This window comes from Micropterus salmoides, unplaced genomic scaffold (genome assembly GCF_014851395.1).
Source record: "Micropterus salmoides isolate LMB-PRFRI ecotype aquatic unplaced genomic scaffold, ASM1485139v1 Ms_hic_scaffold_617, whole genome shotgun sequence".
Taxonomy (NCBI): domain Eukaryota; kingdom Metazoa; phylum Chordata; class Actinopteri; order Centrarchiformes; family Centrarchidae; genus Micropterus; species Micropterus salmoides.
In genome coordinates this window covers 1-15,082 of record NW_024044368.1, presented here as the reverse complement: position 1 = coordinate 15,082, position 15,082 = coordinate 1, and the positions used below count along the sequence as shown (strand labels likewise).

Here is a 15,082-nt window from a genome sequence, read left to right as displayed (position 1 = left end):
TCACAGTAACATTCTGCTTTTATTGGAACAAGAGCCAGAATTCAAAGCAACACATGACAGAAGGTCCAAGTCAACGGCATTTCCACCATTTAATGATCAGAGCTTCCATCTTTAAAGGACTGGAAGTGGAAGAAGTTTACATGGAAATGAGGAATCTGTTCAATCACTTTGTACAAAGTTCATTGATGGATTTATTACAAGAAGCTGAAAGATTTCTATGATCCTGTACAGACTCAACTGATCTGTTCTCTACCAGGAGGAGACTCTCCCTCCTACACAGAACACAGAGACACTGAGCAACCAGAACCAGACCAGGACCAGAACCCAAAGCCAGGATAAAGAGGTTCAGTGAATGTGGTGTTGAAGGTGTGGAGGTGGATCAGTGTGTCAGAGGAGACTCTGTAGAAGGACAGAGTGCCAGCAGGACAGTCCACATACACTGCTACTCTGTTGGAGGAGGAGGAGAACGTTCCTCTCTTATTGTGACTGACAGAGTAATCACCATCATCAGAGCAGATCAGACTCCAGTGCCCCGTTTCAGAAAGTTTAGTGAAAATTCAGAGAATGTTCAACCTGAGATGAGGGGAAACTCTGGGTTTTCTGTTTCAGAGAGAGAGATCAGATAATCGCTAGAACTCCTGCAACTGATGCTGTGAACCTCAATAAATAAGAGGCTTCGATCACTTTCTGGCAAGAGGATTACTGCATGTTATTGGTTGTATTGGCCAAGTTATTTTAACAGATAAAAATGACTGGATTGGTCGGTATCCAGAAAGTAAAATAATGTAGAGTCATAAAGATAATTGCAAAAGAGATCATGTATTTATTTTATATATAACTCAGCAGTAAGTCATGTTAATTATAGGCTATAGTCTGTTCCAAATATAAACAAGCATATTAGACATACGCCTACCAAACACATAATCCAGCAGCAACAACAGGCTTCTATTATTGCCTATAATCACGTAAATGTCATGTCTGGCTTCCCCATAAACTGCAAACATTTATTTGGCCACAATTGTGATTATTCCGTTAAAAGAAACAGTAAAGTTTCACAAAGACAAACCTTTTCTGGGCAATGCAGCTTTCATTTGCTGCGCGCGCTCCCGCTGACAGCAATCACTTTTCGTCATGACACCTGTGTTTTTGTCGTCTCACACATGTGGCTGTGTGTAGCAGATACGTTGTTGTGTTACATAGGCAGGTTATAGGTAATGCAGGGAGCGGAATAACAGCAAGCTCATCGGACCTGTCCTAAAAATAAATATTGTTCATGAGTCCTGCACCTCGAATCCAAGTCAAGCCTGAAGTCTTTTGAGGACGAGTCACAAGTCAAGTCTGAAGTCACTGTGTTCTCTTTAGTGCGACTCGAGTCACACTAAAAAGAACACAGAGACATGGAGGAGGAATCTGAACCAGACCACCAGAACCCAAAGCCAGGATAAAGAGGTTCAGTGAATGTGGTGTTGAAGGTGTGGAGGTGGATCAGTGTGTCAGAGGAGACTCTGTAGAAGGACAGAGAGCCAGCAGGACAGTCCACATACACTGCTACTCTGTTAGAGGAGGAGGAGGAGGAGGAGGAGGAGGAAGAGAAGGATGTTGCTCTCTTATTGTGACAGATACAGTAACCAACGTTAGAGCAGGTCAGACTCCAGGACTGATCATTCCATCCAAACACACAGTCTTTGCTGCCTCCTCTTCTTTTTATTCCTCTATAAGTCACTGATATATTAACCTCTCCTCTCCACTCGATCTCCCAGTAACAGCGACCAGTCAGACCATCTCTACACAGCAGCTGAGGCCAGTCTTCAAACCTGTCTGGATGATCAGGATATGGCTGATCCTCCTCCACACATATCGCCTTCTTGTTGTTGTCAGACAGTTTGAGATTTCTGTGTACTGTGTTTATGTCGAGTGTGAAATCACAGGAATCTGATGGAGAGAACGAGACACAATCCAGCTGCAGTTATTGATCTATCATCCGTTCATTGATTGACACTTTGACAATGACATCAGAGCTTTGACTGAGTGATGTCACAGTCTGAAGATGGTTGAATATGTGCTGCTTTGTTTGAAATGAAAAACACACTTACACTTTCTCAGACCTGGTCTCAACCATCGGACTCCACCAGGCTCCACCCTGAAAGGAGGAGGGGGGTCAGACCAGCACATCCTCTTTCAGCATCAAACATGGACATTACATTCCTCTCATACACATACGATATCTCACAAAAGTAAGTACACCCCTCACATTTTTGTAAATATTTGATTATATCTTTTTATGTGACAACACTGAAGAAATGACACTTTGACACTTTTGTAGAGATTCCACAAGGTCGATCTCGTTCCATAGTCAGCACCTACAGTAGCTCTTTCCCAGACTCACACGAATCTTGGCTACACACCGGTTCATCCTCAGAGCAGCTCACATTCCTGCCACTACAACACCATTAGTGATTTGTCTCGTCTCTCATCCAAATTCAGACACTGATCCCCAGAATTGTATCTTCTTCCCATTCCAGTCTTACCGTTTTCAGCTATATCATTCAACCAGCTCCACAGCTGAGAAACCTCTCTACGCTTCACAAGAAGTCATCCTCAACAGCCTCGGCCCAAGCTTCTCTCAGCATACCTAACTGGCTGGAATCGCTTCAAGGCATCAAGCCACCTTTTATCGGTCATTCTCCTCTCAGGCCCTCAAGTTCAACAACAATTTCAGCACATACGCTCTTTTAGTCCAAGTCCGTTCCTCCGCTATAACATGCTAAGCAAGGCTCAAGGAAATTTGAACCCAATCTTAATCTGACTCTTTAATCTATCCTCTATAATCAATGCATTCCACATTTTCGTCTGCATTTGGGTTCAATCCCCATTGTCCAGCATAACCCACATTGACACATACGCTGTTTGTAACACCCTCGTTAAAAGCTGCATCCAGTAGCAACATCTGGCCTAAGACTTGGCGTGCATGAATGCTGAAGACTGCAGGACACTGCCTCTGGACTCGAATTCAAACTCAAAAAGTAGGGGGAAGCATGTCACACATCAGGTCATAACTGCTTCTAATTGCCGTTAGCTAGTTTAGGTCGCAGTGGAGCTAACTTTTCTGTCTTTGTACAGGAGCTTTGGACCCCCAGTAGGAGGTTTTCAGGCCAGGCCAGCAGGAAATGAGCCAAGTTTAGCAGCCTCCCAGTGATCACGGACTGGGACTGAACACAGCCTCCAATAAAGCAGGTCAGACCCAGGGACTATGAAGACATGGCGGGTTCAGGCTGGGATAGGCGATTGTGACAAGCAGTAGACCACCAAACCAGAGCGGGTGATTGTTGGAACAGACTGACCACAATGGTTTTGGTGAGGTTTTTTTTGTTTCTGTTGAGTTTTATGATGAGTTAACAAGGCGATTAGTTAAACTTATATATTCTCAAATCCATTCTTACATATTGCGCCCTTAACATGCAGAGAGATCTGTCCAAAATGTATTATTTAATTATTACCAACAGGCAATTACGATGCTTGTTCTTAAAGATGTTTCACTTAGAGACCTCCTTTTCCAGTTTTTTTGTTCTGAGCAAAGGCCTACATGTGTTTGTTCAAATAAGCCTTATATCCACCATTAACAAAAAAATACCTCCTCTATCAGATTGATCAGGTTTTCTGTGGTCGCAGCAGGCCTCTTCATACCTGAGATTGTCCAGTCTCCAGTGTGGACCCTCTAGTCCTGCAGAGAGCATCGTAACTCCTGAGTCTTCTAGATGATTGTAGCTCAGGTCCAGCTCTCTCAGATGGGAGGGGTTGGAGCTCAGAGCTGAGGCCAGAGAAGCACAGCCTTCCTCTGTGATCAGACAGCCTGACAGCCTGCAAACACACCAAAGAATGCTCATGGCAGATCATCTGAGGTTCCTGCAGTGTTAGTCAGTTACAGGAGGAAATTATATATATAATAATTTGGGGAGTTAACACCACCATGTCACTGTAATCTCCATGTTAAAGTGTATACTGCCATGCTAACAGCTTTGTGAGGCTGTATTAGCTAAATGGTAACATCAGTATGCTCACAATGACAATCTAGCTATTTAGAAGGTACAATGTTATTTGCTAACTTGCTAATCTGTAGTAATATACAGTGGCCTGGTGGTGGTATACGATTGAAGCAGCTCTATATATGAAAATGAACACCTTAAACTAAATCCTGAACCTGACAGGGTGCCAATGTAAGGAAGACAGGATTGGTCTTATGTGACTTGTCTGTCTAGACCAGGTCAACACTTGCAGCAGTGTTTCAGACCAGGGCCAGCTTGTGGCATAGGCGACATAGCAAATTGCCTAGGGTGGAAAATGTCAGGGGGCGCCACAAGAGAAAGTTTTTGACTTGGTGTGAATCTACTCAGCCCAGCTAATACAACACCGGCGTAAACCGTGATAGTAATCAAGTGCACCTCGCGCTGTGAGACCAGTCCGTTGTGACGAGTGATAACGTAACTTGTAGAGTTTTGCAATATAAACCTAATTAAAACTGATGCGCAACCTTTCTCTGAGCAGAAATCCTTCTGAAACACAGGAGATATCAAAGTCCAGGAGTTTGTTACTGAATTAAAATGAATTAATTTATCGTTGAGGTGGAAACTTGCAATATACACATTTAAAGAGGTTACTTCCCCAAACAAAGACACATTCCTGACGTTTGCTCTACAGCCAATGAAAGTGACCCAGTAAGCTGAGTGATCATGGGAGCTATGCTATTGGGTGCAACAATAAGGACCTCTGTCTTGATTGTATTGAACTGTAAAAAATGGTTAGCCATCTAGTCCTTAATGACCAAAGGAGAGAAATTAATTGCAATCAAAGTACATCAGGGGGTGAAGAAGTGACAGTGTTTTTGATTTTGTTAAACAGGACTTTAGGGTTGGGTTTATTATAAGAAATTAATGTAGCAAAGTAAGAGGCCCTCGCATCCTTTATCACATTATTTAACTCAGTTAAAAGGTCCTTGTAATAAAGTGGTGAATGTGAAGCTTAATGGATTTCCAGTCATGATTATGCATGGAGGACTCATCGTTAACATGTACAAACTGAAATCGATCTGATAAATAGGACTTAAACCAGCTTAGAGCGGTTCCTTAAATGCCAATGAAATATTCCAGTCTCTGCAATAGGATCTGATGGTCAATGGTATCAAATGCAGCACTAAGATCTAATAAAACCAGTACAAGTCCTTTGTCTGATGCAATAAGGAGGTCGTTAGTAATTTTCACCAGTGCTGTCTCTGTGCTATGATGAGCTCTAAATCCTGACTGAAAATCCTCAAATAAACTATTGCACTGTAGAAAGTCACACAGCTGTTTAGCAACTGCTTTCTCCAGAACCTTAGAGAGAAATGGAAGGTTAGATATAGGTCTATAGTTGGCTAAAACATCCGGATCAAGTTTGGGCTTTTCAGAAGAGGTTTAATTACAGCTACTTTAAAGTACTGTGGTACATAGCCTGTTGATAAAGATAGATTGATCATATCTAGTATAGAAGTGCTGACTAAGGGTAAAACATCTTTAAGCAGCCTAGTCGGGATGGGGTCACATATTGGAACACAGTTACGTCTTTAGAAACATCGAAATCACGGTGAAATAGGCTATTCGTTTTTTTTCCCTCAAACATGATCTTTAACATGACGCTTTTATGATCAATCTGTCATGGATGTATGGACAGAGAGTTATCTTTGGACATCGTAAATTTATCCACAGCACAGAATAAAATCTATAAGCTACACTGTCCTTTATGACACAGTGACTCTGTGGACATTAAGGCAAAAAACTTACTGTGCGCTACAGTGCTGCAGTTTAAAGTAATCTGTATAAAACTGATCAGTGAACAGTAACCTTTCATCTTGTTGTCGCACTGATCGTAGTTGTCAGCTAGATTATGATGTGAATATCTCTGAGTGAGGATGACTGCGGTGCAGCTGAAACAAATAAATGTAATTTAAAAGTGAGTTTTTCATTATCTGCTGATCGTCTGAATGTGTTTTGACAGCATTTCATAAAATACGAAATGAGCAAGATTTTATTAATGTAACATAGATGTCTAAAACTTCACAGTCAGTTTGAACCTAGACACATTTTACATTATTAAAAAATCATTAATAGGCCGACTGAGTCGGACTGTCACCACAGGTCCATGAGGAGCCTAAACTGTGTCCAATCTGTTCGATTAATATTTTCATCTTCAGTTATTGCCACCGGCATTTAGTCCCGTCAGGTTCCAGCTGAATAAACAGGCCTGTAGCTGTTTAAAATGAACAACAGGCTGGAGGAGAATCCTGCACTTTATCAGTCATTAAGGAAACTCCAGTCTGGTAAATGATGAATGAGCAACGCTGTAATAAATGTAATGTTGTTCACGTATCGATCCTCCGCTCCTGTGTTTTAGAGCCAATCATGTTGACACGTTGGCAGCATTCATATTTGTAGCTCCACCCGATTAAAATGGAGGCTCTGCTTTATTTAGCCGTTGCCATGGTGAATCATAGTATCGGAGGTCTATTGATGAGGCTTTTTTTCATCCTCACGCACACGCTTCAATCAGGCTCAACATACTCTGAGTTGACTGAACTTATTTGATCAGCCTTTCTGAAACGGAAAACTCGGAGTTTGACAGCTCAGAGTTCAGGTTTACAACTCAGAGTCTGTTGAACCTGCTTTCTGAAATGGGGCCCAGAGGCACTGTGGTCTGTGTTCACACATGCGCGTCTCACTGGGTGTTTCCTGTTTAAATTTTAGTTTCACTTTCTACAGACTTGTGGCGCAATTAGTTTTCACCGTCTGAACCTCCAGCTGAAGGTAGGGTACTGTAAAATGTTTGAAAGGTTTTCCTCGTTAACCAAAGCTGTGGTTATCTTAGTTACACTAGAAGCAGCAGAAATCTGCCGCTTGATGAGTTTCACTGTGAACTCAGGTCGAAGGAGGAGAAAAAGCTGCTATTAAGATACATATGGCCGCCATGTTGTGTGTCTGGTTAAAGTCGATTTATTCTCAGGAGTTGAACACGTAGTAGTTGTTACTATGTAAGTAGACCAACACTGAATCAACGTTGAATCAACGAAACTATCATTGAATTGAATGCAGTTAGTTGAAATGCAGAATTCATTGTTAATCAGTTTTGCACCCTGAAATAATGTTATTTCAATTATGAAAAATAGATCAAAACGGTCATGAAAGCATTAGTTCAGCCGAAATTCAATCGTTGATTTAACGTTAAATCATCATTAAAACAACATAAAATCAGCTTTATCTACAGCAGGATTCTGTGCAACTTGCCAGCAAATCATGTCAAGAGTTTTGTTTTGACACATAACAGTGGATGAGAGTTTTTAGCAGCTATAGCAGCACAGAAAGAGAAGCTGCCTCTGGTAGCAGTGCAGCCTTCTCTTTGATAGAAACACATGTCAAAAGGTCAGAACCTTGTTGCCTATTGGCAACAGAGTCAATGTTCTGCAGCCATAGATTGTATCTTCAATGCCTTTGAAAGCATGTATGTGCTATATATGATTCTCTTCACTTGCATGACACAATGGGAGTGTTGTATGTTACACACTGGAATGTGTACGGAGAAGAAAGATTCACACAGTATAAAGCACACTGGTAAATCCTTCTTTTGGCCAGATGGTGACATTTGGACATTTCTGATGTGAGTTTGTTGTCAGAGCTGCTGAGAAGCTGACAGCAGAGTTAGAACCAGGTTAGAACAGAAGGGCATGCAGGTTTAACTCTGGGCTGAGGGTGGATGATGAAGAGGATAACTAGGCTGCAAATAAGACATAAAGATAAAAAACCAAATGAAATGAACAACAATAAATCCATATATCAGTAATCTGGATTTTAAAAAAACGTGACTCGTATTCGTATCTTTCAATTCTTGCTTCTCTTAGTTGAGTACATGTCTTCACTGTAATTATCTAATTATTTCCATCCATCCATCGTCAACCACTTACCCTGCATACAGGGTCGCGGGGGGCTGGAGCCAATCCCAGCTTACACTGGGCGAAAGGCGGGGTACACCCTGGACAGGTTGCCAGATTATCTAATTATTATTTTTCTTATTATTTGAGTGGGGGCTAAGGACCATGTTTGGGTAGCTTTCGCCTCCCTAAAATAGGCCTAACAACGTCCGTGCTAGCGTTCCTTCTTTAAGTCAGTTTGAAATGAAATCTAAATAATAAGTCTTCAGACTCAACAACAGAAGGGATCGAGCTTTCTCAGTCGCAGACCCAAGACTGCAGAATGAATTGCCTCTTCATGTCAGACTGACCCCCAGCCTTACGTTTTTTAAATCGCTACTTGAAACTCATTTTTACTCCTTGGATTTTAATACAGGATGAGCTGTATGTTGCTGTTTTGTTTGGTGTTGTATTTTTGTCTATTTATTGATTCATGTCAATGTACAGCACTTTGGTCAATTTGGTTGTTTTTAAATGTGCTTTAGAAATAAAGCTGGATTGGATTGGATAATAATTAATTAATTAACTTTTAATATTTTATCAATGAGCTTTATTGAGACTATCAGTCTTTTATTTTGGTAGGCTGTATCTGCTTGGGTAACAGTAGTGGAAACTAAGTAATCCAGTAGGCTCCAAATGTAAAGTACTTTCTTGAGTATTTCTGCTCCTTTCTACTGTAAAGGAGGATTTGAGTTGATGTGCAGATGAATGATTTGTGTTTCCTCTCCAGGTGAAAGTGGATGTGAGTTGAGCAGCATGAGTCAGTGTGAGGACAGAGAGGAGGGAGTCCCTCCCTCTAAAAGCACTCTGTGTGGGGAACATGACAGCCAGACCAAAGCTCAGAGGTGAGATGAGGATCTCTAACTGTCCAGGACTCAAATCACTCCACCATCATTATTCACTCTCAAAGCTCTGTGTGTGTTGTGTTGAAGCCCAGAGCAGCAGCAGGGACCAGACTCTGCTGGACCTGGACCTGGACCTGGACCTGAGCCCAGCTGTGTGTCCTTCAAGAGTGACCAGTCAATGGGTCGACTTAATGAATTTAAGCGAGGACGTGAATCTGACAGACAGTAAGTATCAGTCAGTATTAAACAGTGTTGGCCAATCAGAGCTAAATGTTCATGTCTCCCTCCTCATGTTGCTCCCTGCTGATGTTTGTCCTCATTAAACCAGTCTGACCAGTTGTCCTTATAATGTCCATGTTCTCCTAGAATGATGATGAAGATTCAGCTGAGGATACAATGAGGCTTCAGCAGTCTGAGTTACACTAATCAAGTATTTTTAGTTTGAAGCATTCTCTTTAAATTTAGTCCTAAAATGTTTCACTTTCCAAAGACTTTAAATAAGGGATTTGAGCTGAAACAATTCATTGAGACATTTGAATAACCTGATTACTAAAAATCATATAAGACAGAAAGTGTCCAAAGTATGGCATCATTTTAAGTTAAAAGAAACTACAACTCTGTACAGTGTGTATAATGTAAAACAGAGCTAGCCTACTATAACAGCACAAAGGCAATGCTTCAGCATCCAAACAGAAAGCACCCGGTCTAATGCGGCTTTCAGACCAAACGTAAATTTAATCCTCCCAAATCTCTCTTTGCTGGACAACTGTTCACACACAACGCGATAACGTAAATAAACACAATCCGCGATAGCTACAGCTGTATGAACCGAAAGTAAACATTTAGCTGTGATTTAATTGCAATAAACAGATCAAACTGATGCAGAAATAACTACAATATAATGCCGATTTGTTAAAACATATAACATACATATGTTTTCTGAATGGAGTTCGGATCGATCAGGGCTATGCAAACTTGTTCACACTAAAGTATAACGACAGCTGGAATAAATTTACAGACACATCTTTTCTGGACTCACCAGATAGCTCAACCTTCTTCCTTTCTTTTCTCCAAGTAATGTCCAGTTTTGTCCGTTTCTTATATAAATATGAATTAGTAGTCAAACAGAGCTCTGGGTGAACACTGACGCTAACAACAACGGTGTGAAAATGCACAGAAGCTAGCTGCTGAGAAGCTTGAGTAAGTATAAATCAATGTTGTAATCCCAAAAACTAAAGTAAAGAGATAATTTTACTTAGTTTACTGCGAGCTCCTCCTACGAGTAAACGGCCTAGTTGTCCGAGCAGAATCCAGACCGACTAGGGTGTCTAAAAGCTGCAGCGCTGCTCCCGGCTCTGTTCAACTTCTCCCCCAAGTTTAGCAGCTCTCCGCCGGCCAGCGGTATTTCAATCCCCCACTCTGCCGGGTCTTCTCCACACAGCGCTTTGAAGCAGTCTGTGACATCCGGACAATCTCAACTCTGACAGGCTATTGCGACTCAGCATCATGCGACTTTCTTCTTGAGTTGAAAATTTTCAACTCACGTGAAGGCCTCTGCTTGAAAGTGGATGTGAGTTGAGCAGCATGAGTCAGTGTGAGGACAGAGAGGAGGGAGTCCCTCCCTCTAAAAGCACTCTGTGTGGGGAACATGACAGCCAGACCAAAGCTCAGAGGTGAGATGAGGATCTCTAACTGTCCAGGACTCAAATCACTCCACCATCATTATTCACTCTCAAAGCTCTGTGTGTGTTGTGTTGAAGCCCAGAGCAGCAGCAGGGACCAGACTCTGCTGGACCTGGACCTGGACCTGGACCTGAGCCCAGCTGTGTGTCCTTCAAGAGTGACCAGTCAATGGGTCGACTTAATGAATTTAAGCGAGGACGTGAATCTGACAGACAGTAAGTATCAGTCAGTATTAAACAGTGTTGGCCAATCAGAGCTAAATGTTCATGTCTCCCTCCTCATGTTGCTCCCTGCTGATGTTTGTCCTCATTAAATCCAGTCTGACCAGTTGTCCTTATAATGTCCATGTTCTCCTAGAATGATGATGAAGATTCAGCTGAGGATAGCTGTGATTTAATTGCAATAAACAGATCAAACTGATCATGCGACTTTCTTGCTGAAAATTTTCAACTCACGCGAAGGCCTTTGTGTCGCCGGCAGCGCCCCCTACTCATTGCCCCCTTCGCATCGCCCGACAGGAAATCACGGCTCTGCATCTTTGGATTGACTTTGTATGTTAATGCACCACCCCCAACGCTCACTTCTCTTTTGGTCTGAATGAACCTTAAGCATTAATCAACAGAGCGGAGCCCGAAAAAAGGTAATGGTTAGCATTTAACGTAAATCACAATTGATAGCTGAGATGAAGTTCATTTCGCAAGAGCAGAACTGATGATGTTCAGAAGAAAGTTCTTTGTTTCTGGCCATTTTGAGCCTATACTGCTGATCTCCAGATACTCAACTAATCTAAAAAAGGCAACTTTTATTGCTTCTTCCACTCATTAAGACTATGCAATGTTTGCGTGCTTCTCTCTTTAAGACTGGCTGCCAAGGATCCATTGGTGATGGTTGCTAAAATTGGGCTCTGTACGCCTCTGTAGATATTCCATTACAAATCAGCCGTCATATTGATATTATTTCTGCTTTTCTTCTGAAAACAGAATTAACTCCAAACTTGTGAACAGTAAGGTACTTTTAAGATATAAAAAAAATAGAGCACCATTTCTTAGGTCATTTCATATAATTTTCAAGCGTTGTATGCAGGACCCGCGGTGTATGTAGATAGAAATGACTCATTCCAAAGTGTGATTTATACTTCTGCGTCTAATCGATGGTGTAAACTACGCAAAACCATGTATCCTTTGCAGTAGCTACGTGCATAGCTGATGCCGTAGGCTACGGCGTAGACCTGAAGCAGGAGTATAAATCACCTTAAGGTAATAAAATATAACTTAAAAAATATAACTTCATTGTGTAAGTCAGTAGATCCTCCTAAATACTACACACCGGATCATGAAGAATTAGGGCTGAACGATTTTGGAAAATAATCTAATTGCGATTTTTTTTTTTCAATAGTGCAATTGCGATTTAATATGTGATTTTTTTAAGATCTTACCTTCTGTATTATTCAAAATGGACAAGCAGTAATCAGTGTATGATGACCAACACAATATTAGATAGAAGGAACATACACTATTCTTTCTTGACAGTCAGGCCAGGTTATGATGAATTAGGTAGAGAGGTTATGATTATATTATTATTATGAGCAATGGTGGAGAAGATATATCAAATTATAATAATATGAAAAAGATCATTTGAGTCAAGTCATGGCATTAAGTAATATTGTTGGTGAGAGCTATGACTGTATGTTGCTCTAGGGGATTCGCTGGAACACCTCATCCACACAGACACTCCGATTAGAGAGCGAGGCCGGACACAGTAGGACTGTTAACTCTGCTTTACTGATGAAGCACAACTCCAAATGAAATACAGCTCTGTGTTCCTGGTTTGCTGTTTACAGTTTGATTCATTAGAATTTATCTCTATTATCTGTTCTGTCTGAGACTTCACATGGACTGATTGACTCTCTTTCTGTACTGGTATCAAATCAGCCAGCACGTTAAACACAATCACTGCTACGTTAGTAACGTTATGTTACATTAGCGGCGAAATTCACCGTTCATTGCATATCAACGGAACTAATTAGCAATCATTAGCAGATCGTTGCCACCCACCTTCATCACAAACGCAGACAGGTATTGACGTAAAATAAACAAGAATGCCGTGAACGGCTGAATGTTATAAGGACCCCTTAGCTGCCTAACGAGGTGCCTGATGCAAAACACTAAATTCAGCACTGAACAAATCCTGCACCACAAACAGTAATAATAGGGAATTTACAACAGCCGCCCCAGAATAGCCTAGCTATTATGTAAAGACTACTAAATTCCCGAAGGTCTGCTGATGGACCCTGAACTGGTTCCGTCGTCATCTGAAATGGCCGGCAGCTGGACCAGACGCGCTACTGGCCGCAGGTAGGTCTTCTCCCCGACTCGGACCTCGGCCGACCGGACACGGCCATCTGCACTCTCAATCACCTTGACGATCTTCCCGATGGGCCACTGCGCTCTCGGAAGCTGGGGATCGATAATCATGACAACCGTGCTCTGAGTGATGTCATCAGTGGGCCACCGCCACTTCTGACGGACTTGTAGGGAAGGAAGGTAATGTCTAAGAAACTGAGCCCAGAAGTGGTCCCCATCATCTGACAGTGGCGCCAACGTCGTCTCGTGAGGGTGTCAGGAGCGTATGACACTTGTGGTAAGGAGGCGTCCCTCCGCCCCATCAGCAGCATGTTAGGCGTCACTGGATCGGGATCAGCTATGTCTGACGATACATAGCCTAAGGGCTTTGCATTGAGGATGCCCTCAACTTCGATCAGAAGGGTGAGAAGGACATCTTCATAGAGTGATTGCGTGCCAACAACCACTTGGAGATTGACGGATTGTATTTCACGCTCCCAAGCACCGCCGAAGTGAGGCGCTGCTGGTGGGTTGAACTGAAACTTAATCTGGTTCTTGATGAGTCTCTCCTTTAGATCTGGGCCATAGCCTCTTTAAGCTCCCTCTCAGCCCCTCGAAAATTAGTCCCTTGGTCTGAGAGTATCTCGGCGGGGGTCCCTCTTCGTGCAACAACCTTCTCAGTGCCAAGAGGAAAGTGTCTGTGTCGAGGCCTGCCAGCAGGTCTAGGTGGACACAGCGTGTCGTGAGGCACATGACGATCACTCCCCATCGCTTCTCGTTCCGGCGTCCAACTTTAATGATGTATGGACCGAAACAGTCAACTCCTGTGGAGTAGAAGGGGGGCTTTAGGAGTCGCAGGCGGGCCGGAGGAAGATCTGCCATCGTGGGGACAGAAGGCTTTCCTCTCCATTTGGTGCACTCCAAGCAGGTTCTCTGATTTCTTCACGGCCTGTCTCCCACGTAGGATCCAGTATTGCCGCCTGAGCTCGCGAAGACTCTGTCTGGGCCCGGGTGGAGCAGGCGTGCGTCCATGTCTTTGATGAGGAGTCCCGTGACAGTGTGCCTGGGATCAAGCACAACTGGGTGGATGTCAGTAGGACCGGATTCAATGTTCCTAAGTCGACCTCCAACTTGAATAAGACCAGACTCTCTATCTCTGGAGCAAGTGAACTCAGCTTACTGCTGGGGAACACAGGCTTACTAGCCTTTAGGCGCTTGACTTCTTCAGGAAAGCTCTCTGCTTGGCTGGTCTTCAGCAGGAGGACCTCCGCGTGACGGAGATTAGGAGGCCCTGATGATGGGTCTGCGGCCGCCCCTGAAGCGACTGGTGCGTAGCCCTAACCGGTCTGCCCAGTTGTTGAACTGTGAGGTGTCTAGAAGTGGGTCTGGAGGCGTGTTGCATGAGGCCGCAGAAGATTGTCTGCTTGAGCTCAGAGGTATCTGCTGGGTTACGGAGTCTGGAACGAAGCCATTCTTGTGGTGAGAGCGGAGGAATGCTGGACCCTGGATCCATCGATTTGAAGTGGTTAGCTCGGCCAAGGTCTTACCCCGTTAGGTCGTCAGCCGGATTGTTTGTCGTATCTACGTACTGCCAGGTGTGAGAAGCAGTCAGGTCTTGGATCTCGAGACTCTGGTCCCAACGAAAACCTGAACCTGCAGGACTCAGATGTCAGCCAGGTCAGGACTGTAGTGGAGTCGGTCCAAAGATAAGCTCTGTGATGTTTAGAGTGAGCTCTCGATGGATGAGGGAGGACAGCTGAGCCCTGTTAGCTGCGCAGAGCTCTAGACGTGGCATTGACTGTTGGCGTTTTGGGGCTACTCTGACCTGGCCATGACGAAAGAGACGTGCACTGCCTTGTTGACGGTGGTTGTGGTGAGATAAGCGACCGACCATACGCCTGTTCCGAGGCGTCACAGAAGACATGGAGAGTGTACTCTGTAGCTTCAGTAGCCACTTCGATGGATTGATGTTCGGGGAATGGACACACCAGCCAGTTCAGGAAGCTCACTCTCCCAGCTCGACCAGGCCTTGATGATCTCTGGAGGAAGATTAGGGTCGTCCCAGCTCCTCTTCTTGGCCCACAACCTTGAACGAGAACTTTAGCTCTTGTTGTGTAAGGGATGATGATCCCAAGCGGGTCGTATTGCCGGGCGAGCACCTAGTAGACGTGGCGCATGGTGAGTGTTTGACTCTCCGGAGGCTTGGCTCGGAAGCCGAGTTG

The 15,082-nt window shown here is 43.4% G+C and overlaps 1 protein-coding gene and 1 long non-coding RNA gene across 2 annotated transcripts; one reads left to right on the top strand and one right to left on the bottom strand.

The window, feature by feature from the left end:
• Positions 1–6,433, bottom strand: LOC119890911 (neoverrucotoxin subunit beta-like). Its single transcript, XM_038702324.1, has 5 exons — positions 6,396–6,433; positions 3,685–3,858; positions 2,094–2,140; positions 1,634–1,932; positions 1–554 (listed from the first exon to the last, which is right to left on the bottom strand). Exons 1-5 carry the CDS (start codon positions 6,431–6,433, stop codon positions 273–275), a joined length of 840 nt encoding a protein of 279 aa, XP_038558252.1. The 3' UTR covers positions 1–272.
• A 3,956-nt stretch (positions 6,434–10,389) lies between these two features.
• Positions 10,390–10,847, top strand: LOC119890910. Its single transcript, XR_005442341.1, has 2 exons — positions 10,390–10,508; positions 10,596–10,847. It is a non-coding gene; the product is annotated as an uncharacterized LOC119890910 (long non-coding RNA).
• Positions 10,848–15,082: the final 4,235 nt, after the last annotated feature.

Coding starts and splice junctions, on each gene's coding strand:
- LOC119890911 (XM_038702324.1), bottom strand. CDS start 6,433: ATGATTGGCTCTAAAACACAGGAGCGGAGGATCGATAC. Junction 2,141..3,684: donor TGGAGACTGGACAATCTCAG/GTATGAAGAGGC, acceptor TCCTCCTTTCAG/GGTGGAGCCTGGTGGAGTCC. Junction 1,933..2,093: donor GAGACCAGGTCTGAGAAAGT/GTAAGTGTGTTT, acceptor TCTCTCCATCAG/ATTCCTGTGATTTCACACTC.